Source organism: Lissotriton vulgaris, chromosome 12, assembly GCF_964263255.1.
Source record: "Lissotriton vulgaris chromosome 12, aLisVul1.2, whole genome shotgun sequence".
NCBI lineage: Eukaryota > Metazoa > Chordata > Amphibia > Caudata > Salamandridae > Lissotriton > Lissotriton vulgaris.
In genome coordinates, this window is record NC_141700.1 from 69846725 (window position 1) to 69873099 (window position 26375).

Below are 26375 nucleotides of genomic sequence, written 5' to 3' on the forward strand. Positions count from 1 at the left end.
CTAATAAGAACACGCCCGCGTCTGCTCCGTAGGCCCCCCGGCCCCTTCAACCCTTAATGGCCCCTATGCCTCGACAAAGCATGGACATAGAGGAAGCCACAACCAGAGGCCGACCCCGCTCGTGGTACAAGCTGCATAAGTGCACCGCATGCTAAACAGAAATTATTGTCCTGAAGACCGAGTGATAATGGAACCCAGGTCCCCATAGCTCCGAACATGCGATCCTGATCGCACTGATGCGGCCCTGATATGCTCGGGGCGCCACATCCCACCCAGCCCAAGGCCTCCCCCATAGAACAAAAGCCTGCCACCCGCGTGCACGTGACCCCCTGCCTGGCCTCTGCGAGGGAAAAGTACATTCATACCCATTTGAGGCATATAGTAAATGCCACAGAGTGTGGTGAAATCGGCTAACCCTTTCCCGAGTCGCGCCAACCTTGACACATTTGCACAAATTGGAGCTCATGAGCCGCAAATGCCCACCAAGCACCCTGAGGGGGTAGCAACCCCATAGGATACTAGGGAGGAGGGAGCACCCTCACGCCGCCCAATACCACTCTCAGTCCGCGGCACGAGAATTTGCATACTGCTAAATGTTTAGAACGCTCTTCTGTCTCTCACACACGTTTTGTAAATGTGGAGCACATCCCTTTATCCCAGTGCAGCGCTTAAATGACAGGGTCCTGCCTGTATTCCTTCCGCCCACAGCTGGCCAGCGTAAAACCAGCGACTCTGCCGGAACATGAACAGGTACCTTTGAATGCTTACAACCTCTAATCCGATGCAATATCCATTGCACCATGGAGCCACCAACAGCAATGGCATACCCCAGAGAGTGCGTGGGCAGTTCGATACTAATAGGCTGAATTTCCGTTGATAACCCATTCATTGCGCCTATTCTGGGAGGCGGGACTACAATTCTGGATCTCCTCGCTATACCAGCCAATGCGAAGCGTCCACCAACAACCGGGCTACAGAAACTGCAAAAGATCAGGCAACAAGCCTGGGGGACGGGCCATGGCCTCTAGCTTGGCGCAGGAACCCGGAGTCCCCCAGTACTAGCACGGCGAAAAATAACCAGGGTCCCAGGGAGCTGTACCAACCCCCCCTTGTGGCCGACCGCAGCCCCAGCAAGTGCCAGATGCTGGATGCCATGTATATTATAAAAGACGGGGGTTACGACTCACCACGGGGTACAGCTCCAGGGAAACACAACCAAACTGCGTCAGGAGTGAGGGGAAAGAGGCCGCTAGGTGGGCGGGGGAGGAACTTATACCTCTCCCCTCCTCCCACCTGGCCAGAAATGACGAGTGGGACCCCAAAGTGGTTTCACAACGCTGTGCTGTCCCGTGTGCCATCCTGTGGCACTAAAGGGGCCGCCCTCTTAGGAGGGTTCCCTTCGTGGACGTCGGGCAACCCACACTCTCCCTCCCCATGCTCCGGCACACACGGTTGGGACGGAGAGGGGGGGCTGGAAAAAACAGCTGCAGCCCTTCTCTGGCTCCGAAGACCGCTTAATCACTCCAACCATAAATCTCCCTTTCCTGGTTTTTGCCTGGAGAGGCTGGACGTGCGCGGGTTCACCCAGCCCCCACTAAGCTCATAACAAGCATTTGCACTGCAATAGGTCTTGCATTGGAAATGACAATGGTTTTTATTTATGTTTTAAAAACTAACATATAAATAAAAGGCATTGTCATTTAACAATGCCAATAGCTCAAAGTCTCGCAAATGCGAGACCTATTGCATTGCAATTGCTTGTTGGTAAGCATGTCGATGAGGCATTGCAGGCCATCAAGGCCAATACAGACACAGCAAAGTCGTTGGGAGCGCTGCAGTTTCACATGGTGTCCTTTCAAGGTGTGTGTGTAAGAGGTTTGTCCTCTTATAGAGAGGGTTATCAGCACTTCCAACAACCCTATCAACAACAGTATGGGCCATCGTATCAATGACAGTCCTGTCATCCTCCTCCAAAAGCAGCCTACAACAAGCAAGGGCCTAGGCAGAAACAGACCCCTCAGGGCAGAGAAGCAGATAGAATACAATGACCTCTCTCAGGTGTCGGCTGCATCCAACTCTGCACCAGCCATGGGTGCAAACTTTTCAAATTTCTCCCAGAACTGTAGCCAAATACCAGCAGACAGATGGGTATTAGCCCTTATTATCTATGGTTATACATTGGGATTTGTCAAACGACCACTATCAGCACCAAAGGGAGCGCCGCACCCACCTTGTCTTCACTTACTCTGAAAAGAAACCCTCACCATGCTAGCCAAAGAAGCAATAGAAAAGTTCCCCATCCCCAGAAGGGCATAGGTTTCTACACCCATTTTTCCTAATCGAAAAGAAATAATGGAATGGAGACCCATCTTAGAGCTCAGAAAATTAAACAAGTATCTACACAAACAAACCTTTCACATGGCCACTATTTCCGATATCCTGCATCTACTAAATCAGGGAGACAACATGACAACTCTAGATGTACAGGATGCATACTTCCACATCCCCATACATCCCAAACATCGAAAATACCTATGCTTCACTATAGCCGGCACCCTTATCAATTCAAATTCTCTCATTTGGCCTCAAGTCAGCTTCCCACATTTTTACCAAATGCATTGCCCCTGTGGCAGCCTTTCTCAGAAATTACAGTCATCAGGTATTCCCCTACCTAGATGACTGGTTGATAAAAGCACCAACAGCATCTCAAGCGTCCAAGGCCACAGAGGCTTGCCTACAGTTGTTTCACAAACTAGGTCTCACTCTTAATTATCAAAGCCATCCACTACTCAGTCAAAGAAGATAATGTTCCTGGGCAGAGCCTTAGATACTGTACAGAGCAAAACATTTCTCTCCTAAGCCAGCCGACAAAGGCTCAAGGAACTCGCTCTTAAACTATTCAGAAAAAAGTGAATTTCAGTGCGTCTGTTCAAGTCACTTCTGGGCATGATATCCTCAGCGACCAATCTGGTCCCTATCCCATGTCTGAAAATGAGACCATTAAAGGAAGAGCTACAAAAGCAATGGACTCAAACAGAAAGATATTTCGAGGAACTTGTAAAGATCACACCAGGAAACAGGAAGCACTAGCCTGGTGGTCCCAGGCAACCCATCTTTCAAAGTGCCTCACATTCTTACCTCAAATACCCAACTTCGTAATGACTACAGATCCCTCCCTGGAGTCCTGGAGTGGTCATTTGAGGACCTGCAAATTCAAGAAAAGTAGTCTCTGCTCCAGAAAACCATGCATTTCAATCGCCTGGAGCTCAAAGCAATCTAGTTCAGTCTACAAACCCTACCAAGAATAGCAGGGTCATCAGTGCTAGTGAGCACAGACAATACCACCAGCATGTCCTACCTTTACAAGTAGGGAGGCACCAGATGGCTGATGCTTTCCAAAGAAGATCAAAAAATCTGTAGTTGTAACACCAGATAACTCTGTGATTCCGTCACGCTCCCAGAACAAGCAATCTCTTAGCAGACAAGCTCAGTAGAATCAAGGACAGCTGTCACGATTGGTAGATGGATCAGTCGGTGTTAGACAGGATAATTTTTCTTTAGAGCAAACCAGCATTGGATCTCTATGCAACAAGCGAGAACAGCAAATTCCAGTTCTATGCAAGTCGGTACCCTCACCCAAGATCGTGGGGGAATTCCTTTTTGATCAGGTGGTCCAGGATCTATGCATAAGCTTTTCCTCCCATCCCTCTCATATCGAAGGTTCCCAGAAAAATGAAAGCGGAGTGTTGTCACCTCTTCCTAATAGCCCCCAGGTGGGCCTGACAGTATTGGTACTCGGAGCCTCTGCTACTATCAGAATCCAACCACGTTCTCCTACAAGTATTCCCAACACTGTTGATGATGAGCCATGGCCGGGTTGTTCATCTAGACCCGTCTTCTCTCCACTTATGCGCATGGCTCCTGAATTCAAGGAAGTCAGAGAACTAAATATTCCTCAGGACTGCACGGAAATTCTCTCAAAAGCAGGGGCAGAAGCCACCATAAAAACGTATAAACTGAAATGGAAACTTTTCTATTTATGGTGCCAGAAATCAAAACTGCATCCTCTACAGGCCTCACATGGAGCATATACTATTCTATCTCCTCTCAGACTGGGCTGGTGCATGCCTCTATCAGGGTACATCTTGCTGCAATATCTCGAAATAGGCATTCCTTGCATTCACTGTCTTTGTGCTCAAGCATAATCATCAAACAGTTCATGAAAGGGTTGTTCTGAGATTTTCTGCCCGTAAGGGCTCCTCCCCCAGATTGACACCTGAAGATAGTTCTATCTCAATTCATGAAGAGTCCGTTTGAATCCCTATGCAGAGCAGATGTCACATTTCTCACATGGAAGGTCGCATTATAGCTAGCAATCACTTTGGCCAGCAGGGTCAGTGAGATACAGGCTTTCACTACTCAAGAACCCTTCTTGCACGTCACTGACAAATCTGTCATTCTCAGAACCAATCCAAAATGTATTCCTAAGGTCCATTCTTATTTCACCTCAATAAGCCTATAATATTATGGACTTTCTTCCCAAATCCAACCTCACCAGCAGAAAGGTCTCTCCATATACTAGATATCAAAAGATGTCTAAAGTTCTACCTTCATCGCACTGAGCAACTGAGAAAAACTGAAAAGCTGTTGGTCTCAAATGGACACACTCATAAGGGTGCTGCAGTCACAAAAGCAACCATATCGCAATGGATCTCAGCCACAATCCAGTGTTAGCACTCGAAGGTGTGCAAACCACTCACATCAAGAATCAGGGCATGTTTAACTAGGGCAGTGTCCACTTCAAATACTTTGTTTGTGGGAATGCCTCTGGTGAAAATATGCCATGCTGCGACCTGGAACAGTGTGTATGCATTCACACAGCATTATTGCCTGGAATCAGCACACCACAGGGATGCAGCGGTTGGACAGGCTGTATTACGCCACTTATTTCTATAAGGTGAGCCTCTAGGGGTTACATGTGCTTTATCCTGTGTTTTGAAAGGTTTCATGGTTTGTGTATATATATATATATACACACATATATATGTGTGTGTGTGTGTTTATTTCAAATTATGTTTCTACCCACCATCCGCTATTTGAGCTAATGCTATAAAGTATACAAATACAGTAACTGCTTGCCATTCTGTTTCAAGCATGTGAATCTATGAATGATCTAATACTAGAGAAGAAAATGAGTTACTTACCTGTAACTGTAGTTCTCCAGTATTGGTATTTTTCATAGATTCACATGCAACCCACCCCCCTCCTCTGAGAGGCTCCCCTTATAGCGTGGGATTTAATTCCCACTTGTACTTTGGAAATTTGAGAGATTCAGCCTTTCTTTGCAGTATTCTAGAGGGTGCTATCGTCTGATTGGCTAAAGTTTTTTTTTTATGACATAGCTAGGCTATCAAAATGAATGTTTATTGCAATTATAGCCCATATCTGAAAGAAACATGTTAGTATTAGATTCCTTACCTTAGAATATCCCCAGGTGTCATTCTGGATCCGGAAACATTTGCGTTTCAGTACCCCTGCGTGTCGCTAGGCATCGTCTGTGGCTCCGCCTCCGTCGTCGGCGTCAGTAGCGCCGGGATGACGTCGCCGGAGTACTTAAACACCGCCCTCGCGCGCGGACGTCAGTTCCTCTTTTTTCCGCGCCAGCAAGCGCCGATCCGGAAAAAGTGGTACCCTTTAGTCATTTTTGGACTAAACTTTTTCGTTGCTTTTTGATCTGGTTTTCGAGTCTAACGACTCCATCGGTGCCGCTAGGGATGCCCGGGTTCAAACCCTGTGCCGACTGCAACCGACTGATGTCGGTTACCGACCCCCATCGCCGGTGCCTTAATTGCCTAGGGGCCAACCACCATGACAAATCGTGCCCCGACTGTCGGGCCTTCACGTCGAAAGCTAGGTGGGAGTGGTCCTGTAAGCGCCTCGAGCTCCGGCAGTCGGCACGCGCCGCTCGAGGTCCCGGTCCAGGAGGAGGTCGAGGGACCGGCCGCGGGGCCGAAGTCATCACAGCTCGGCAAGTCGACACCACTCGTCGGGCTCCAAGTCCTCAGGTAAGAGGCACAAGAAGTCGAAGAAGTGACACCACTCTTCTGACTACCCCCAACGCTCGCATGACGCGGCCGGGGATTTGGGCGACACCACCCACGTGGCTCCGCCGGATCCGCAGGCATCGCGGCCTGCTCCATACCCGCCAGTCCCTGGGCAGAATGCGACGCCGGAGGAGATCGATGCCTTCCTCATGGCCATGAGGTCTCTCACTCCTCCGTCGGGTTCCGCGGCGTCTTCGGGCCCCGCGGTCCCGACTGGGAGCCCAAGCAGGCCGGGTGCTTTAGCCCCGGCGCCGTCGTCGACTTCGGTCCCGATGCCGCAGGGTCCTGTCGGATCCGGGTCGCCGCTGGTCGACCGAACAACCCCTCCGCCGGCGTCGACTCATAAGGTGTCGCCCACGACGCCGTCCCCGGACGACTTCGTCCCCAATCCACCCCTCGATCCAGTTCCGACGTCGGAGCGGCGTCAATCGACACCGCATTAGATGTCGAGAAAAGTGCACTACTTCCGGCCCCATCATTTGAACCTGAGTACCAGGAGATGGAGGGCGAGGCGGATTGGGAGGGGTCTGAGGACCCTCTGGCACGGAAGTGCAAGTCTTTTCAGGACTGGGCAGGTGAACTAGAGGAGGCCAGTGGTTTGGACACTTCGCCCGACACTGGATTTGTCTCCCCTCCTACTGTGCTTACGGAGGAGGGGGCTGCCTATAGTGTGGTGTTGAGGAGGGCAACCAAGACCTTGTCTCTTGAGCTTCCCATCGCGCCCGTGAGGACCAACTTCCTCACTGAGGTCCTCAAACCGCAGGCAATCTCTTCGGAGCCTCTACTGCAGTTCAATGAGGCCTTAACTGACGTTCTGTTGGGCACTTGGTCCAGGCCCGCTACAGGTTCCCCTGTAGATGGGAACGTGGCCAGACGCCACCGCCCGGGCGACCCTTGTTTCCTGTCCACCCACCCCACCCCAGAGAGTCTGGGTATCCAGGCCTCTAATTCCCAGACCGCATTCCCAACAGCTCCCCCTGTTGCGGTCAACACCGCTAGCCTTTTGGGTCGTTATACCTACTCTCTGTGGGACACGGTCGCGGACGTGCTGCCACAATGCCAGGAGGAGGGCCGGGCTGAACTCATTCAAGTCCTTGCGGACGGTCAAGATGCGGCACAGTATTTTATTCGATGTGGGCTGGATACCATGGACTCGCTAGGCAGGGCAATTGCAACGACGAACTGCCAAGCCATGCCTTCCCTGGACCGGAAACAAGCTTCCGAGAACCGGTTTCTGGCATTCCAGCCGTCTTCAGCCCGGCTTGCTTGAATCCAGTGGCAAAGTGAGCAAGGGATGGCTTGGCAGTTCGGGCTGGACTGTTCCCATGAGGCACAGGGTCAGACTGATTTGCATATGGCCATGTCTGAACTGGGGTGGCAGAGTGGGCTAAAGAACGGTGATGGATTAAACCCAGATCTTTTGACTGGGTGTGAGTGTTTGATTTATTCAGATGCTTCGTCCATCACCACCCCCTTTTGTACCGCAATGTGTACAAAATAGCACATTTTTTAAAATGCCTTATGAACCACATGACAGTGTGGATGACCACAAATTCACAGTTGTGAAAATAACCACTATTCCTAAACTCAGCATCTATGGCACATATAAAAATTGCATAGGATTCATTGATGCCCATTTTTATTCATTAGATTTATACCATATGAAATGCCATATGGTCAGTATACAATGAAATATCAGTATAAGCTGCAGCACAGTTGTTGGTTCTGGGCAAGAGATACTTTAGTAGATTATCCATTTGGTCAAAAATGACAGATGATAATGTTGTCGCCATTGTATATTTTCCTACTTATTTTAAATCATGTTCTAAATAAAAATCCTTGTTTTGTTGTGAAAACCATAATCAAGCTTCACAAATGACCCCTTGATAAATTCAGAATGTTGCCTACTTTTCCCAAATGTATTGCTTTCTGGGTTTAATGTTTCACAACACACAAATTGCAAGTAGATGGAAATCACAATAAATAGCAAACACCAACCACCACTTAGAAAAATGCAAAACTGTGGTACAAAAATATTTCTTTTAAAACTGTGTGTTCCTATAAGCTGGGAAGATGGTGATCTTAGCACAGAAAACCTTTTCATAGACCTGATTCATAGAAAATAGACAAGACACTATCTTGTAAAGCACCTTTTTGTCCTTTAAAAAAAAATATTTTTGCTGCTAGATCTCATTCTATAAAATGGATGGCAGCCTGTAAAACCCTGAAGGTCACAACTTAAAGCCTCTGACTCTAGTAGTCCAAACTCTTAATGCATTGTTTATTTAATTTTTTTGTTTTTTTAATGTATTTTATTTTATTAGTAGTATTTCTTTTATTAAAATTCAGGTGAGATTTCTAATTATCTCGACATACATCTTCAGCTGAACTTTGGCTAAAATTTGGTTTAATCAGTCGAGCCCTAGACGTTCTGAATAGTGCTCTTTGGACAGCTTTTCAAAATAATCGACAGTCGCCTTACAGTAAATATTTGACACTTCCATCAATTGACTGAGTCTGACAGATCTATGGGAGGCTGGTGTGTCATACGATCTCTTTAAAAAGGGGACTAACAGGGCTACCAAATTAGAATCCTTCCTTCAGGATAAAATCAAATTTAGCGCTCGGTCCCATGCTTGGATGGTTATAAAGCACTCCTCTATGCAGGCTCCTTCTGCCTATCTTTCAATTCATTTTTCAGTGCGCATAAAACATAGTTTAATGGCTCTGCGTCTAGGTATTATACCAACTTTGGCGAATATACCAGCATGGAAGCACCCAAATTCAATGTTATGCAGGCCCTGTAATGAGCACGGAGAAGATCTCATTCATATTGTCTGCATCTGCCCGCATTTGCTTAGCCTTAGGCAGAAACTGTAGAGATGTTTCAATGAGAGCCATTCGGTCTTGCAGCGAAGCCCTAGTAGCATGCTTTATTCCAGGTGATCTGCCGCTATGTTGTAAATTTTTCACATTTTTGGTATTAGCACTGACTGGAACTTCTTGCTCTTTGTTAACCTTTTCAAAATGGTATTGTTTAATCTGATTTTATTACTATCTTGACACCTGGGAGTGGAGCCTAGATATGTCTTTTTGGCAACCCATGTGTTGGTTCAGCTTAGCAACTGATCCCAAGAGGAACCTGAGTGTATTAAATCAACATGTAGTTGCAAGTAATACATGTACCTAGTGACCCATTACTGGTATATACAGATTAATTTTATGCTAACCGTAATTATTAGCAGGGTAGTTTTAATTTGTAATATTGTAATACATTTAATTAACTGAAACAATTTTGACAATTGGCATTAGTAGTATTTATTATTCGATTTTAATGAAAATTCTACGTTGCTTTAACACTGTAGCACTTACAAAATTAATTAGATAATACAACAATTCTATTTTTGTATCATAGCATAGTAGGGAGAAACATACCCAAAACAGATGCCAGGGTGATGTTGATAAAACGAAAATCAAATGAAATATAAGTCATAAAATGTAGATGACTAAAAGAAATTTCCTGAATCATTGAACCACTCATTAAACAAAAAAACAATAGAGCGACTAAAGAATTTATGGGTAGACAGAACGATAAGACATTCTTATTGCACCACAAACATGCTCTTCAGTTAAATTCTCAATAGTGAGGACCTAGCCCAAGGGGTAACCAACTAAGAAGGCAAGGAGGCTTTGTGGGCCCACGGTGGTTTACATCTGTAACATATAGGTATATTGGGTTAGGTAAAAGGAGGGACCCATGTGAGCCCAGGATGGTGAGCGGCCGTGGCTGGGTTTCCCAGGCTAGGGCACGGTTCTGCAAGATAGTTAGAGAGACAGCTGTTCTTTTCTTTTTATGCTGGAGAGTGGTAACTGGCCTCATGTTCATGCAAGCTTCTTCCAGAGTTTTGGACTGAACCAGAAGGAGGCTTCCTTTTCCCCCTTTGTGTTACCTTTTTCAGGAGTTACATCTGTATAGATTTTGCCAGAGCTGGAGAGAGTAGTACCGCCTTTTGATATTGACAACCATAAATAGTCTTAAATATATTGGACCTGTGCGGTGGTGGGAAGGTCAATTTGTTCTCCCAGGGTTGGAGTGATGTGATCACATTTTTTGCGCCAGTGATCAATCAGATACGCGCATGAAAGATACGGCGCCATGCTGGTGTCCTTAAGATCTGCGAGCAGGCCATTGCAACTCTGTGTTTTATACTGCAAACAGGTGGATACTAAAATTAGAGTAAAACGCTGGCAGGTAGAGCTCTATCTCTATGCCTGCAGTGTACACAAGTGACACCTGTGAATCAGGAAGTAATATTAATTGTGTGTACAAATATTAGCAGATACCTATAGATTTCAAACCTGCTGGTCTAACTCTGTTCTCCCCTCCCAGGTCTTCCTGATGGTCATCGCTCTCGCTATCCTCCTTGCTGTGGGGTCGGGGATGTGGCATGAGACGATTCAAAAGAAACACAGATACATCCCTGGGTTGCCGCCACAAATCAAGCCTGCTTATTACGCTTTTTTACTCTTTTGGGGATACGTCATCCTTCTCAACACCCTGATACCTTTGGTCCTCTTCCTAACGTAAGATCTTACTGAAAACTTGCTTACTGTTTGGTTGAGAGCACAACTGGTTTGTTTGGTGGTCCCTGGTGCATGCATAAAGGGCTTGATGGAAGGAGGTGGAACAGAGAGGAAGGAGGACTGAGAGACATGGGAATATTAGTATTATTAAAAGGAGGGTGAATGCAGTTGAGTGGGGGGAGGATGCACCTGCTCACTGAATGTGTAATGAACAGGGGTATGAATACAGGAAACAGAGGGAGAGAAGCGCTGATGCATTGATGGATTGAGAGGAAGATATAAACACATAAAAGCATACTTCAATACAAGCAAGCCAGGAGTCATAAACTGACTGATGCAGAAAGGGTTTAACCCCTTCGGTGCTCATGATGAAGCGGTTCCGTCATGAACGCCGGTTGGGCTGTGCTAATGACGGAACCGCTCCGTCATGGCCCCGCCCGCTCAATAGAACCTTCAGCACAGAGCGAAAATCCACGCCGTGCTGAAGGGGTTAATGGAGGGAGGGAGGGAGAAGGGGGCTGAAATGAGGGCATGAGAGAAAGAGCAACAGATGCATGACAGGGTAGATGGAATGGTAAATAGAAGGGAGAGAGGGATTGAAGGATTGATGCATGAATGGGTTGAGTCAAAGAGGAGTCAACAGTGACTAGATAAATGGTTGATGTTTTTATCCAGTATTAGGGTATATCTTTCATAGATTCACATGCCTGAATCATTCCCCGTCGTTGGGATCGGAGTCCCCGGTACATAAATAAAGTAATGTCCCATTAGACATGAAGAGTAATAGGCCCAAGGGCCTCACATTAGTAACATATCCATGTCCTTTTGTAAAAAGGATCAAACTCTAGAAAAGAGCCAATCAGCTATCACCTCCCTCTAAAACCCTCCTGGAAGGAGCTCCTGTCCCTCAGATTTTCTACCGCACGTCGTGCTAAGGGAGTCTCCTCTGAGCTCTGCTCAGTTTTCTTCTCTACCGGTTTTCCATTGTTTTCTGGTGATTTTCTTCATATTCTGGACTGAGGTTCCTGATTTCTTCATGGCTGAGACACCTAAAAAGGGTCTTTCTAGGCCCTGTGGTTCCTGTGGAAAGAAGAGAATGCATATAGATGACCAACATCAAGATTGCCTATATTGCCTTTATCCAGACCATTCTTCTAAAGATTGCAAGGTATGTCGTACCTTCTCCACAAAAACCCTCAAAGATCGGGAGGGACGCCTTTTAATTTGGCTATAAAGGCTGAAAAAGAGGGACCAACTGGAGTCTTCTGAGGAGAGTGAGGGTTCTTCAGCATCCTCTAAGTCCTCTCAAAAAAGACCGAGGATGGCTTCTCCGGGCCCTTCGTCACAGCCTCCTCAAAAGAAGACACTTAAGAAGTCTTCAGAGGTCCATACAAGGCTCTACCATCAAAGGTGTCCTCTCAGGAAGTTCCCACCTTCAAAAAGCCTACTTCTACTCCGTCGACAACGACATCGTCGATGACGACTTCAGCGACGAGGAGAGCTGTGTCTCCAGCCTTATGTGTGATTTCGTCGACGACGACAGTCACCATGTCGATGGCAACGTCGTCATTCACCTCGTCGAGGACAATGACTCCATCGTCGACGGCAGGTAAGACCATGTCGTCGACGATAAAGATCAAGAAGACATGGTCGACGTCGAAGCAACCGTCGGCGCTGCGATCGCCGACGACTGACGACGAAGACAGCCCCATCGACGTCCACGCCATCGTCGACGAAAGCTCCGTCGACGAAGTCTACACCGTCGACGAGATCTCACCAGTGATGACAGCAGTGTCGATGACGGCTCCGTCGACGATAACACCATTGACTACGACACCCATCGACGTTTCACCGTCGACGACCACACCGTCGACGGGCTCGTCGACGGTAACAGATCAAAATCTGAAAAGCACATATGTGCATCTAAAGATTACAAATAAGACATTGACGCCAGCCCTAACATCGCCAAGTAGGGTCCAACCACTGCCTCCAGCATGTCTTCTGGAAGAGGAGGATTCAGATGAGGGGGACATGTTTCGAACTGCGACAAGCCCCTCTGAACTTAATGTAAAATATCAAGACAGTTCAGATGAGGAAGACCAGGAAGAGGAGGAAGAATATCAACCACCTCCTCCACCAATGGTTTGTCTTCCAGCCTCTTTGGTCTCAGACTTGCAGGACCTCATTACGGACTACAAACAGAGGTTTCCAACATCTCCTAAACCTCAACCCCCGGCGGTGTCTCCATCACCAAGACCACAGCCTCCACCTTTAAATTTACAGCCGGAACTTGTCATTTTACCGCATCCTCCATCTACTGATGATGAGGAGAAAGATCAGCATGAGGAGGGCGAACTTCAGGACACCCAGTCGAACCTCGATGAATTGGATGACTACGTCATTCCCTGTCCTGCTTCTCCAGTGCCTGCACAGGCTGATTCACCACCTGAAGACATCAGGGGGTTCCATAATGTCATTGAGAGAGCAGCTCAACGTTTTCAAATTCCCATGACTTCTCACAAGCAGGACTTCTTCTTGTATGATTTTAAGGAGCCTTTCAAGAAAGCACTAAGATCGATACCCATAATAGAATACTAGTGGGGTCAAGGGGTGAAAATTATGCAAAATCCTTCCTCAGTGCTGTGAGAAGTTGGCCTGATATATAGTGCTCACTATTCTAGTGATCACTGTGTATCATTCCAAACGACCCTTATTGATGATTGGTTGTAAGTCAACCTTATAGACCAGCTATCCTAGTAGCATGGACAAGAGCAGTCTTTAGGCTAAACTCTAGAGGGCGTGTTAAGCCAGCTGTTATACCATCACATATACCCCTTGAACACCAAGTGAAAGGACACCACACAAGTTGTTATGAAAATAAAAGGATATTTATTTATAACAAGTCTACCCTGAACTCTTTATAAGTCAGGGAGCTAAGCACAATAGAAAACTCTTAGGAAAATACTTTAAGTTGCACAATTTACACAAATGCCCGAGGGGCACAAAAAGCCATATACACTAAAAGTGGAATGCGAAATACTAGCAGGTAAGTAACAAGATCCAGAGGCTTTTGGATCGCTAGGACTACACTACTGAACCCTAAGGTTAGGAGCAGGAGGCCTAGGGAGATCGGGTGCAGAGTGTGCACCCTCACGCGGGATGCGGGACAAAGTCTATGGATACTAGTATTTGCAAAGTTACAGTTATGGGACGAATCCGACTAGATAGACTGAAAACGACAACGGATCTGGGCACTTGGATAGTGAACCTACGTTGGAGCACCGAAATGCTCAGGTTACCTAGCCCAGGGGCTGCGGCTGCATAGGGTTCAAAAGACGTCGGGAATCCTCGTTGAAGTCTATGGAGCCTGAAAGAAGAAGTTGCTGGCAGGCGACCAGTGAAGATATTCGGAGGGATCCAAGCCTGGATCGATGATGGAGACGACCTGAAAGCAGAGGGGACTCAGTTCTTAGTCACTAGCCAGTGATTAGGTGGGCACCAGGATGGCACCGGATGAAGTCACCTCGACCAGGTGAGTGGGCGACGCTGGGCTCTGCAGTCTCTCGGACCAGGAGGCGTTGTCGGCGACCAGGATGGAGGTGCGAGCTGTCCCACGAAGGTGTCTGCTGTCGGCGATGCTGGACCCAGGATTGGGGCAACAAACCTTGGCAAAGTAAAGCCCACGCGGTGGAATCAAGATGGCGTCTGGAGTGGACCAGGAAGGTCCGGGGTGCTCCTCTCTTGGAAGGGAGCAAGGGCCAGTCTGGAGCAACCAGACCAGCGATGTAATTGTCGTGGTTCGTCGTCAGGAGGGCCACTAGCCAGCAGGCAAGTGACCGGACAACGCGGTGAGCAGCAAAGAGCAGAAGGGCCCCACGCAGATCTCGTGGATGCTGGGGGGCTGGACTTCGGTGCTGGAGCTGCTCAGGGTTAGGGCTTCTCAAACCCCAAAGCACTCACTCGAGGATCCCTCGTCGGTCGTGCTGGATAAGCGTCGTGCAGGTTCTGAAGATGGCCGGTCCCTCAGGTCTCGTCACACCCACGAATCTCAGCTGGGCTGATGCAGGTAGAGGTCAGAGATGGCAGGGAATCCGGGTCTCGTCGAGCTGGGCAGTCTTGATCCGGAGGATGGACTGACAGCAAACAGCAAGCGCTTAGGTGGTGCCCGCTGGTGCAGGGTGGCTACTCCTTAGCCACAAGGGAGAGTCTTCAGGAAGATCAAGAGTTCCTTTCGTGGAAAGTGGTTCAAGATTCAGAATTATCTAATTTGGGAAGGGGGCCCGCTCCTACCTTTATTCTAAGAAAAGGGGCTGGCACGCGACTAGGTCCTGCCCATGGGTGGGACCAGGAGGGGGGTGGTTACACCCCTCTCCTTTGTCCAGTCTCTCCCCAGCTCAGGGGCTGGGGTGCCCCTGGAACTGGTTTGAGCCGGCATATGCACAGTGAGCACCGGGGTGCCACTTGCAGTCACCATCCTCTCAGCCCTGCCTACCTGGGATACACAAAACCCTGTCTGGGATGGTGCTAGCACCGCCCCTGACAGGAAACCCTTTGTCCGAGCTCTCCTCGCTGGAAGGACTCCCAGCAGCAGGAGGTCAGACTCGTGTCTGTGGTGGCAGCATCCATTTTGTGGAGCTGAGGCTGTGTTAAGCTTTAACCGGGGTTCACAGTTACATACACGTCGTGTCCCTCTAGAAGGGTGGAATGCTAACCCCGTCGCCAGAATTGGCGAGGGGTTAGTATTCCAATTCGTATGACACCTTACTCGACATGTTTTGATAAAGCGATACCAAAATTGGCAAATAACCGCGAGGATTAAAAGGCACTTAAGAGTATATGGTACGCGTTATCATGGAACAGCTATTAGGATTTGGTTCCGCAAGCTGCAACGGGCTCAGCTCATGCCAGAGCACCATCTCCCATAATTCCAAGCACTCTGCCTTCAGGATTGATAAGGTCTGCCATAGGAGTGACTGATAGGAATACATGTGTCCATTTTAGGGTTAGATATAGGAATACTATATCTAAAGCAAAGGGTGATTACACCACCTTGCCCCAGCTGTCGTGCAGCCAGTTGTGTCAGATTTGGATGGCCAGCCAGGGGTGGCATAATACATGCTGCAGCCCCTGGTAGGCCCTGGGTACACCTATGCCCTGGATACCTAAGGTATGCTGTACAGGGACTGATAAGGTGGCCCAGTACCAATTGGTAAATGAACCTAAGGTACATGCTCTTCAATTTAGAGAGAGAACAGCTAGGCTGTGGGTCTGATTAGCAGGCCCACAGCCAGGGAAAGTCGTAAACCAGTGAAGCAAAAAGCAAAAATCTGGGGTGATCATAGGATTGCAGACCCTACTCTCCTACAAGTGCCTCCACTGTTACCTCGCTTGGATAAAAAATATATGTTTAATAGGACATCCCAAGCCGGACTCGGTTATAACACAGGCGGCTTAGAAAAAGTCCAAGAATCCTTCTGCCCCGTTAACAGCTCCGCCGGATAAAGAAGGCCGAAGGTTGGACATCATCGGAAAGCGTTTTTCCTCAATGTCTGCGTTGACAGTAAAAGCGTCCAATGCCTTAGCGCTATTGGGTTGATACAATAGGCAGTTATGGGCAGACATAGCTCCATATCTGGCGGCCTTACCTGAAGACTCAAAAGAAGAGGCGAAGAAAATATTACTTGAAGGTGAATGCTCAGCGTCGGAAATAATAGACTGTGCGATGGATATCGCGTCAACGGGATTTCGTCAACTGGCTGGCGCAGCTGTGAAAAATCTATTGCTGCGGCCTGCCCACTAAACACCCAACAATGCCAAGATCTGGCCGTCTTTTTTACAGAGAAAATTGAAAATATCATTTCTGACGTCAATAAGAATATCCCAGTCAACATCCCACAAGAAGAAGTTTCCACTTCTGTGAGAACAGAAGGATGTATGTTAGAACACTGGCCTTCTATTACCCTCGAGACTCTGAGGTCCCTCCTCAAATCCATCAAGTCAGGCTCCCCTCGTGATCCGATTCCCATTAGTGTCCTAAATCAACTGGACAATCCTTCTCTAAACATCATTGCCGACATGCTCAATTCTTCCCTTCAACTCTCTACGGTTCCCTCCCTGTGGAAACACGCCATAGTCAGCCCATTATTAAAAAAAACAACTGCCAACCCCGAGATTTTAGCTAACTATCGGCCCATATCTCTTCTCCCGGTCTTTTCTAAGATCCTTGAGAGGCACATCCACTCTGCCCTCACCACATTTACTGAAGCCAACTCCCTCTTACACCCCTCTCAATCGGGTTTCAGGGCAGGATACTCCACCGAAACTGCTCTTCTAGGAGTAACTGAGAGGATTAGGAAACTCCTAGATGATGGCCAAACGGTCGCACTCATTCTGCTAGACCTGAGTGCGGCCTTTGATACCATTTCTCACAATAATCTACTGGCCACACTCAAGAGAAATGGTATCGGGGGTGCAGCATTGGAATGGATTAGGTCCTTCCTTTCACAACGTACGTTTCAGATTGCTTCTTCCCTCGCATGCTCTGACACGTTTAGTGCCCCACATGGAGTGCCCCAGGGCTCGATTTTGAGCCCTTTGTTTTTTAACCTTTACCTTCGCCCATTGGCTGATCTAGCAGAAAGGTCTGGACTCTCCCTAATGACCTATGTGGATGATTCGCAAATCATTTTTTCATTATCAAAATCCGATCCCCTTGCCCCTTCCCTACTTAAACTCGGTCTCCATGAAATCTTCGGCTGGATGTCTAACAACCAGCTGAAGCTAAATGGGGAAAAAAACGAGATTCTCCTTCTGGGGAAAAACAAAGATTTATGGAGTTCTTCCCACTGGCCGGCCCTTTTAGGTGATCTCCCTACACCAGCCACTCAAGTTAGAAATTTGGGGGTTACCATCGACAATGCACTTTCTATGAAACAACAAGCAAATAAAGTCGTTGGTATATGCTTTACTATCATGAAATGGCTGCGTAAAATCTTGTGGATGCTGCACCCTGCTACCCAGAAGACCGTAGCCAATGCACTCATTACATCTCGGCTTGACTACGGCAACATCCTTTACCTGGGCTCAAATCAGGCGGTCCTAAGACGCCTGCAACTTGTCCAAAATTGTGCCGCAAGATTACTGTGTAAAATCCCAAAAACCGCCAGGGTATTAAAACTCCTTAGGGAACTTCACTGGCTCAGTGTCGAGAACCGGGTTAGGTTCAAAGCCCTGAGCTACATGTTCAGGATCAAAGCTGGCACGGCACCTAAATATTTGCAAGAGCTAGCCAGTCCCTACCTTCCTACACGTAATCTGCACTCCCTATCCGCAGCCAACTTTAGGGTGCCCAGAGTTAAACTGGCAAGAATGGGAGGGAGGTCCTTCTTCCATCTAGGTCCCATCCTATGGAACTCACTCCCTTCTCACATCCATAAAGAGGACAATTATGCAAGATTCAGGAGAAACATCAAGACCTGGCTTTTTGAGAAATGATTTGTCCACTTTCTGCTTTCCATACCTTTTTGCTCATCTACTATGTCTCGGCGCCGGGAAACCCTTTGTGGGTAGCTGCGCGCATTACAAATGCAAAAAATAAATAAATAAATTAAGAAGACAAGGTTGGTTAAAGGCAACTGCTTCTCGTCCTGAAATACAGACGAAGATCTTGGATATGCCCTATGATGGCCAGTTTCTCTTTGGACCACAAATTGACGAGGCTCTACAAAGTATAAAGAAAGATACGGAAACAGCCAGAGCATTGGGAATTCTCCAATTCCAAAGTCCGTCCTTTAGTGGATCAAGGGGGAGAGGGCAGTCCTCCTTTAGAGGGGATTACCAATATCGGTCGTCATACTCTTCTGGTCAGCAACATCGACCACAATATCAACAGCGCCAGCAGCAGCAGCAGCAATCGTCTTATGGAAAATCATCCTTTCGTGGTAAATGTCAACAAAAAGGCAACAATCGTCGGCAATGACCCTTCACTTCAGCCAGTCTCCATTTCATCTCCACCCTCAAAGGTTGGAGGAAGAATTGCCCATTTTCTGACAAATTGGAAGCAAATTACGACGGACCGTTGGGTTCTACAATTAGTTCAATTCGGCCATTCACTAGAATTTCTTAACATCCCTCCACAAACCCCTCCCCGACCTATGCTTCACAAAAATCTATGTATACTTCTCCGGGAGATTTCTTTTATGCTCCAGAAGGGGGCGATAGAAAGAGTTCCTCTGTCTCAAAGGGGGAAAGGATTTTACTCCTGCTTCTTCTACAGAAAAAGGAAAAGTAATGGAGACCAATTTTAGACGTCAGAGCCCTCAACAAATTCCTAAATAAGCAGTTGTTTCGCATGGTGACAATCCAGGAGGTTTTACAACTTCGAGATGTTTAGAGAATACATGGTATCTCTGGATCTTCAGGATGCTTACTTTCATATCCCTATTCACAGGAATCACAAGAAGTTCTTAAGGTTTGCAGTAGCAGGCAGACACTTTCAATTTCGCATCCTGCCTTTCGGGCTCAAGTCTGCACCTCGCATCTTTACGAAGTGCCTCTCTCCAGTGGCTGCACATCTCAGACAGCATCACCATCAAGTTTTTCCATATCTTGACGATTGGCTGATCAAGGCACCATCCTTAGAAGATGCGTCCAGGTCTCCCAACGCTTGTCTGCAACTTTTCAAACATTTAGGACTCACACTCAATTGGAAAAAATCAGTCCTTATACCTTCTTAACGTATACAATTCCTAGGTGCTACCATCGACACAAAACTAAAGAAAGCTTTCCCCTCACAGTAAAGAAAGGACAAGCTCTTGGCACTGGCCATTCTCGTAGCCTCCAAGAGAACCTTGACGGTTCGCCTCTTCAAATCCCTTCTCGGAATGATGTCATCATGTATCTTGCTGGTTCCGCACTGCCACCTTCGAATGCACCCTCTCCAGGAAGCGCTCTCAGCACAATGGGTCCAATGCACAGGCTCATTCGACGATCTCTTAAGAATGACCCCTCGGATGGTCAAGGCTCTGCAATGGTGGATTTCTCCTCAGAACCTTTCTCTAGGCTTGCCCTTCTTGCCCCCAGCTTCACCGCATATCATCACAACAGACGCCTCGCTGGGAGGCTGGGGGGCTTTTCTTCAGAACTGCAGATAAGCGGAAAGTGGTCCCCCTTCGAAAAAGGATTTCATATAAATCTCCTCGAACTACGGGCGGTCTTCCTCGCCCTTCAAGATTTTCTCCCAAGAATCAAACATTCTCTGGTGCTTGTACGTACAGGCAATACCACGACAATGCACTATCTCAACAAGCAAGGAGGAACTCGCTTTCTAACACTCTCTCGTGAGTCGCAAAACATCTGGAACTGGTTGGTCCTGCCCACTATCTCCCTTCGGGCGGAGTATGTCCCAGGCATGGACAACGTTCTAGCCGATTCACTAAACAGGCAACACACAACGTCTCACGAGTGGGAATTGGATCAGGAGATCCTCGGCCAGATATTCTCACAATGGGGCACTCCTCTAATCGATCTGTTCGCTACAAAACACAACGCCAAATGCCAACACTTTGCAAACTGGCATCCCCAGAAGGAATATCTAGGGAATCCATTTTCGATTGCATGGTGCAACGCCTTTGCATACGCTTTTCCACCGTTTCCGATGATTCCCAGAGTCCTCAGGAAATTGAAAGCAGAACCTTGCAGGCTCATTCTCATAGCCCCAGCTTGGCCACGCCAACATTGGTTCACAGAGCTTCACCTACTTTCTCTGGAACCGCCAATACGGTTGAGGCAGTTCCTTTCTCTCCTCACGATGAACAACCAGCAAGTCCAGCATCCGAATCTGGCATCTCTCAGGTTATCCGCCTGACTCCTGAGTTCAAAGAATTTCAGAATCTAAATATTCCGCCGGATTGTAGGGCCATTCTGGCTCAGGCTCGAGCAGACAGTACCAACAAGACATACTCTTTAAAATGGAAGAGGTTTTGCATTTGGTGTAAAACTCAGAAAATACATCCATTTTCTTCTTCTCCATTACAAATATTGCCTTACCTTCTCCATTTGGCAACTCAGACCTCGCTCATGCCTCCATCAGAGTTCACCTGGCGGCAATATCCTGTTACAGAAGATCTTCTTCTGGACCTTCTCTCTGGTCTCACAGATTGATCAAACAGTTTCTTAAAGTCCTCTTCAGGACTTTTCCTCCTGTGAAGACTTTACCTCCTACTTGGCAGCTCAACACAGTCCTTAATCAACTCATGAAACATCCCTTTGAGCCGATACACAGGACTGATCTTAAGTACTTCTCTTGGAAAACGGCACTCCTTCTCGCACTTACTTCAACAAGAAAAGTAAGTGAGCTCCCGGCTTTCTCAATTCAGGAGCCTTTTCTGAAGTTCAAACAAGACAGAGTTATATTACGAACAAACACAAAATTCATACCAGAGGTCCCGTCGAACTTCCATCTCAACTAACCTGTAGTCTCACGCTCTTTCTTTCCAAAACCCCACACCACGGCAGAGAAGACTCTGCATTCTCTGGATCTCAAACGCTGCCTAAAGTTTTATATTGAGAAGATCAAAACCTTCCATAAATCAAACCAGCTCTTTGTGGCCTACAGCAGACCTAGGAAATGCCTTCCACTCACTAAAAAAAGTATTTCTCGATGGATCTCTTCAGCTACTTCATTCTGTCACGAGCAGGCGGGGCAACCCCTGCAATCTAAAGTTAGGGTACATTCCACTAGGGCGATGTCTACATCCATGGCGCTCTTCGCAGGAGTGCCTATAATAATAGACATTAACAGAGCGGCAACATGGAAGACGCCGCATACATTCACCAAGCATTACTGCCTGGATACAGACCTTATGAAGGATGCTGCAGTGGGACAAGCAGTACTTTGTCATCTATTTCAATAGAGGTGAGCCTTCTTTTCATCCCACCATCCTTTTTTCGTATACGCACATTTCTCTATTATATTTCTTGATGGGATCTTATCTTTGCTTACATTCTGATGTTTTTTATTTGTCACTTTGATATGTTATTATCTGGTGAATTTGTATCTACTTTACCATCCAAAATGTGCTTATCCTTGCTTGCTACTCTGATTCATGCATGTGAATCTATGAAAGATACCCTAATACTGGATAAGAAATGCGTTACCTCCCTGTAACTGAAGTTATCCAGTATTGGTATCTTTCATAGATTCACATGCAACCCTCCCACCTCCCCTGGAAGGGATCATCTAATTCGCTCAGTAGTACGCCTACTTAGCATGGTGCTTACGAAAATCTGAGGAACAGGAGCTCCTTCCAGGAGGGTTCTAGAGGGGAGTGATAGATGGTTGGCTCTTCTCTACAGTTTGGTCCTTTTTCCAAAAGACATGGATATGTTACTAATGTGAGGCCCTTGGGCCTATTACTCTTTATGTCTAATGGGACATTACTTTATTTATGTACTGGGGACTCCCATCCCGACGACGGGGAATGATTCAGGCATGTGAATCTATGAAAGATACCAATACTGGATAACTGCAGTTACAGGTAAGTAACTCATTTCTTATATAGATTAGAAGAAAGGGAAACTAAAGAGATGGATGAAGGACCGATGTATTGACAGGCTGTCAGAACTAAGAAGGAATAGATGCCTGGAGATATCTATGTTTGGAAAGAACCATGGTGAAAATGATGAGAATGGAATGTAACTTGGGAAAGGGCCAAGTGATGGATTGTTGCACACAGAGCCTTGTTGATGATGGAGATGGAGGGATAGATTGAAAGATGTTTGGAGGGAATGACTGAAAATGGTATGAATAGAGGCATTGGAGGACAGATAGGCTAGTGAATAGCTTAGAAGAAAGGGTGAACTGGAAGGCATGGAAAGCAGTATTGAAAGAGAAGTGCATGTATGTGAAGGCGTAAGACCTTGTTACATGATGGATTAATTGAAATAAGCTTCATCGAGACAAAAAAGGGATCGAGTGATTCATACTTGGTGGGAATAATGCAAGATGGTGTGAAAAGAGGCAATATTGGGATAGATGGCCTGGTGTATTACGAAGGGGATTTAAGAAAAACGAATGGATAGAGCTGAGGACATACAGATGAATGCATACTTTGAATGATTGACCAAACAAGGGGTAAATAGAGGCTAGAGAGGGATAGGCGTAAGAATACACTGATGGATTATTTGAAAGAGTGGTGAAAAGAGGCTGGGGGATAGATGAATACATGCTTCGAGGGATGCATTGAAAGAGCGGTGAAAAGAGACTGGGAGGGATAGATGAGTATTGCTTCGAGAGATTCATAGAAAGATTCATTGAAGGTGCAAATGAAGGCTGGGAGGGATTGGTGAATAAATGCACTGATGGATTATTTAAATAAGTGGTGAAAAGAGAAGGGGGAGGGATAGATGAATAAATGCTTTGAGGGATTCATTAATAGAGGGGCGAGTGGAGGCTGGGAGCGATAGGTGAATACTGGAACATGTGGAACATTGATAGCACTACAAAGGAGTAGGAACAGCCAATGGAAAACCTGGTTGGAAGACAACACAAAACCAGCGAATTAGAAAGAGAAACATCATGGACAAAGGCCAAAATCTGAAATGTATGGACCAGAATGGTGTTGGCATGTACAGTTTATATGTATGCTAATCCACGTATAGGGGGCAACAGTGTGCAACACTTCAATGCCATCAGTATAAGCAAGCACCATCTTGGATTAGGATCTTGGCTATAGCAAGATGTGCCATCTCAGATTGGACTCACAGCCCAGCCACCTCTGCTACATCCCAACGCACACATCCATTGTCAAAAGATATCAACTCTCTGCAGGGAGTCCCCTAATTTCCATGTGTGACCTGTGAAAGGCAGGCTACCCACAAGTCTCATGTCACTGCCACCTGAATACCCGTTGCTGAAAGTGCCTAGAACCTAACATAAAAGACAGGGTCAAGTGTGTAATCCAAATGGGATACATGTGCTTGCTGTCAATTTGGAGCACCAAGTATGTCAGGGGCACCACATCCCAGACTACCAAGTGACTGATGGTGGAGTGCTGGGCATGTTGTTATTCAGGGTTGGATTTTGGGCACTTGGCGATGGGCCTGTACCAGCAGCCCAGCTGTGGACACGTATTTTTGCCCTCAGTGCCTCATCTTTAAACCCACATGTCATGACTACCTCACACAAGCCAAAGCTGACGTCGCCTTCAAAAAGCGAGTATTTCACTCAGCGTTGACATCCCTTCTCATGAGCAGACTGACAATGTGCCGGCCTGGTTGAGCACGTCAAGTGAGCCTTTTGCCTCCCCCGAACTGATCACGGGCTTGAGCCCAAGAGCCTCCTAGAGATATCTGGAGTTGCACTATGATGAGGTGGGGGGAAGCAGGGGATGAAGTGGACTTTAGGGGTTCTGTGGGACTAATGCCATAGGTGGTCTGCTAACGTTCATTGGCACGGATCTCCACCAACTCCCATATTCAATGCTTTCATGTTGCAAATAAAAACTCTTTTCCTCAACAATATGTGCAGAAGTCTAAAAGTAAATCAAGTCAACAATGCAGACCTGCCTAGTGACAGTTTAGTTGTCTTGCCCAGCTTCATACATAAATACATTCCGTGTTACATAGGTAGGGTAGCCTTTGGTCACCGATCCATTAGTCTGTTAAATTTGTCGTTCTCATTTTGATTTGGCATGCACAGCATCCGTCTAGGTACCATGCCAGTTTAGCAACTGACTCTTTTGCACTTTGTGGGATGACACTTGTTCTGATCATTAGCACAACTAATTAATAAATAATTTTAACAAGCATTTGCAGTGCAATAGGTCTCGCATTTACAAGAGTTTCGTAAATGCGACACCTATTGCTTTACAAATGTTAGTTTGTAAAAACGCCCATGTGGCACTTTAACTTTAATGTCCGCCGCAACCCTTTCTTTAGATGAACCATGTCTAAGGAAAGGGCCGTGGCCGCCATTAAAGTGAAAGCGCGATATGGGGCGCCTTTATTAATAAAGCATTTGTTTGTCAAGTTGCTTTTACAAAAAAAATACATTTGTTTGTCAAGTTGACAAACAAATGCTCTTTTTGTAAAAGCACCCCATACTGCACTTTCACTTTAATGACGGCCATGCCCCTTTCTTTAGACACGGCTCAGCTAAGAAAAGGTGTGTGGCCGAGACTAAAGTGTTAGTGTGGCTTGGGGCAATTAAAAAAATTATAATAAAATAAATAGTAAAAAAAAAACATGTGGCCTGCTTGGGGCAATTAAAAAAATTCTAACAAAATAAATAGTAAAATAAAAAACATGTGGCCGGCATAGCAAGTAAAGCAAAGGCATGGCCTCCACTATCAGCGTGGCATGCTGTGCTATGTAAAAAAATAAAATAAAGCATTGCGAGAGAGCGTGTCAGGCAGGAGAAAACCATTAAACTAAGTAGTGCTCGGAGGCTGCAATCATAGCCTATTGAGTAAAAACACATGTAACAGGGGGTGTCCTCATAGGAGGTTACAAAATGAGATACAGCGGTACTAAGGAGGGACTACTAAGCCTATTGACCAATGAAAAGCCTCAGTTTACAAAAGACAAGGAAACAAGCCAATGAAAAGTATGGGCGGAGATTGGGCAGAGCTTCAAGTCCATACCAGAATATAGAATGCCTCTCAGAGCAGCGCATGCGCTGCCCAGGCTCGACCTAAAAAGAGCAGCTCAGTACCAGGGCTGGTAACACCTCGTTTCATTCCATTTATTTTTTGTTACTTTTCAGAAGTAACTTTTGATTTATTTTAAGGGACTACTAAGCCTATTGACCAATGAAAGGCCACAGTTTACAAAAGACAAGGAAACAAGCCAATGAAAAGTATGGGCGGAGATTGGGCAGAGCTTCAAGTCCATACCAGAATATAGAATGCCTCTCAGAGCAGCGCATGCGCTGCCCAGGCTCGACCTAAAAAGAGCAGCTCAGTACCAGGGCTGGTAACACCTCGTTTCATTCCATTTTTTTTTGTTACTTTTCAGAAGTAACTTTTGATTTATTTTAAAAACGCTGCACATTTAAGTCTGCCGATTAAGTGTTTTTGAAAGTCTAGTGCACTGTAAAGCAGTGCCTCAGGGTGCGCCCTTCCAGCGCTGCTCTCAACCCGCGTCTGGATTTCGAAGACTCTCTGGAGTTCACCACCCCTTGTGGGTGTGCCAAGGATTCCAACGAGTGCAGTACTTCTAAGGTGACGTCATTATTCCCATGGAAGGGTACCTGTTTGCTACAAAAAGGGCCAGCAGGCATTGATCCTTTGCTGCACTCAGCCGGGAGTGCAACCCGTGCAGCATGAACGGGCCTGTGTACCGGACACGCTCCGAGCACAGGATCTCGTTTCAACGCCAGTGGCTGGATCACGGAAGCAGATCGAAGGGATCCATTCACCCCTTCATATACCCAGCCCATCTGATCTCCTGGAATCCATCCACCCCTGAAAACTCTCTCTGGGCCAGGATTGGGACAAGAAACAGGCCCCATGAGCAAATCAGAGCGCTAAAGCATGGCCGCGTTTGCAAACAGTTCGATTTGGAACTTGACGCGCTGTGTAGGGGTTTTGGAATGTATGAAACTGCATGCATTTTAGCTCGTTGCAGGCAGTGTTTGTGATAATATCAGGGAAATCAATAATAGAATCCGGCCCACCAAACAATAAA

The 26375-nt window shown here is 46.8% G+C and overlaps 1 protein-coding gene and 1 long non-coding RNA gene across 2 annotated transcripts in view; both read left to right on the forward strand.

The window, feature by feature from the left end:
- The window catches only part of LOC147673324 (phospholipid-transporting ATPase IK-like), a 460742-nt gene that overhangs the window by 265480 nt on the left and 168887 nt on the right, over positions 1-26375 (forward strand). Inside the window, exon 12 of the mRNA XM_086947163.1 lies at positions 10495-10688. Coding sequence (XP_086803289.1) covers positions 10495-10688 — 194 coding nt within the window. The remainder of the gene's footprint in view (positions 1-10494; positions 10689-26375) is intronic.
- On the forward strand, positions 13323-24991 carry LOC147673325 (uncharacterized). The gene is made up of 3 exons (XR_015302611.1): positions 13323-15026; positions 15071-16055; positions 23699-24991. It is a non-coding gene; the product is annotated as an uncharacterized LOC147673325 (long non-coding RNA).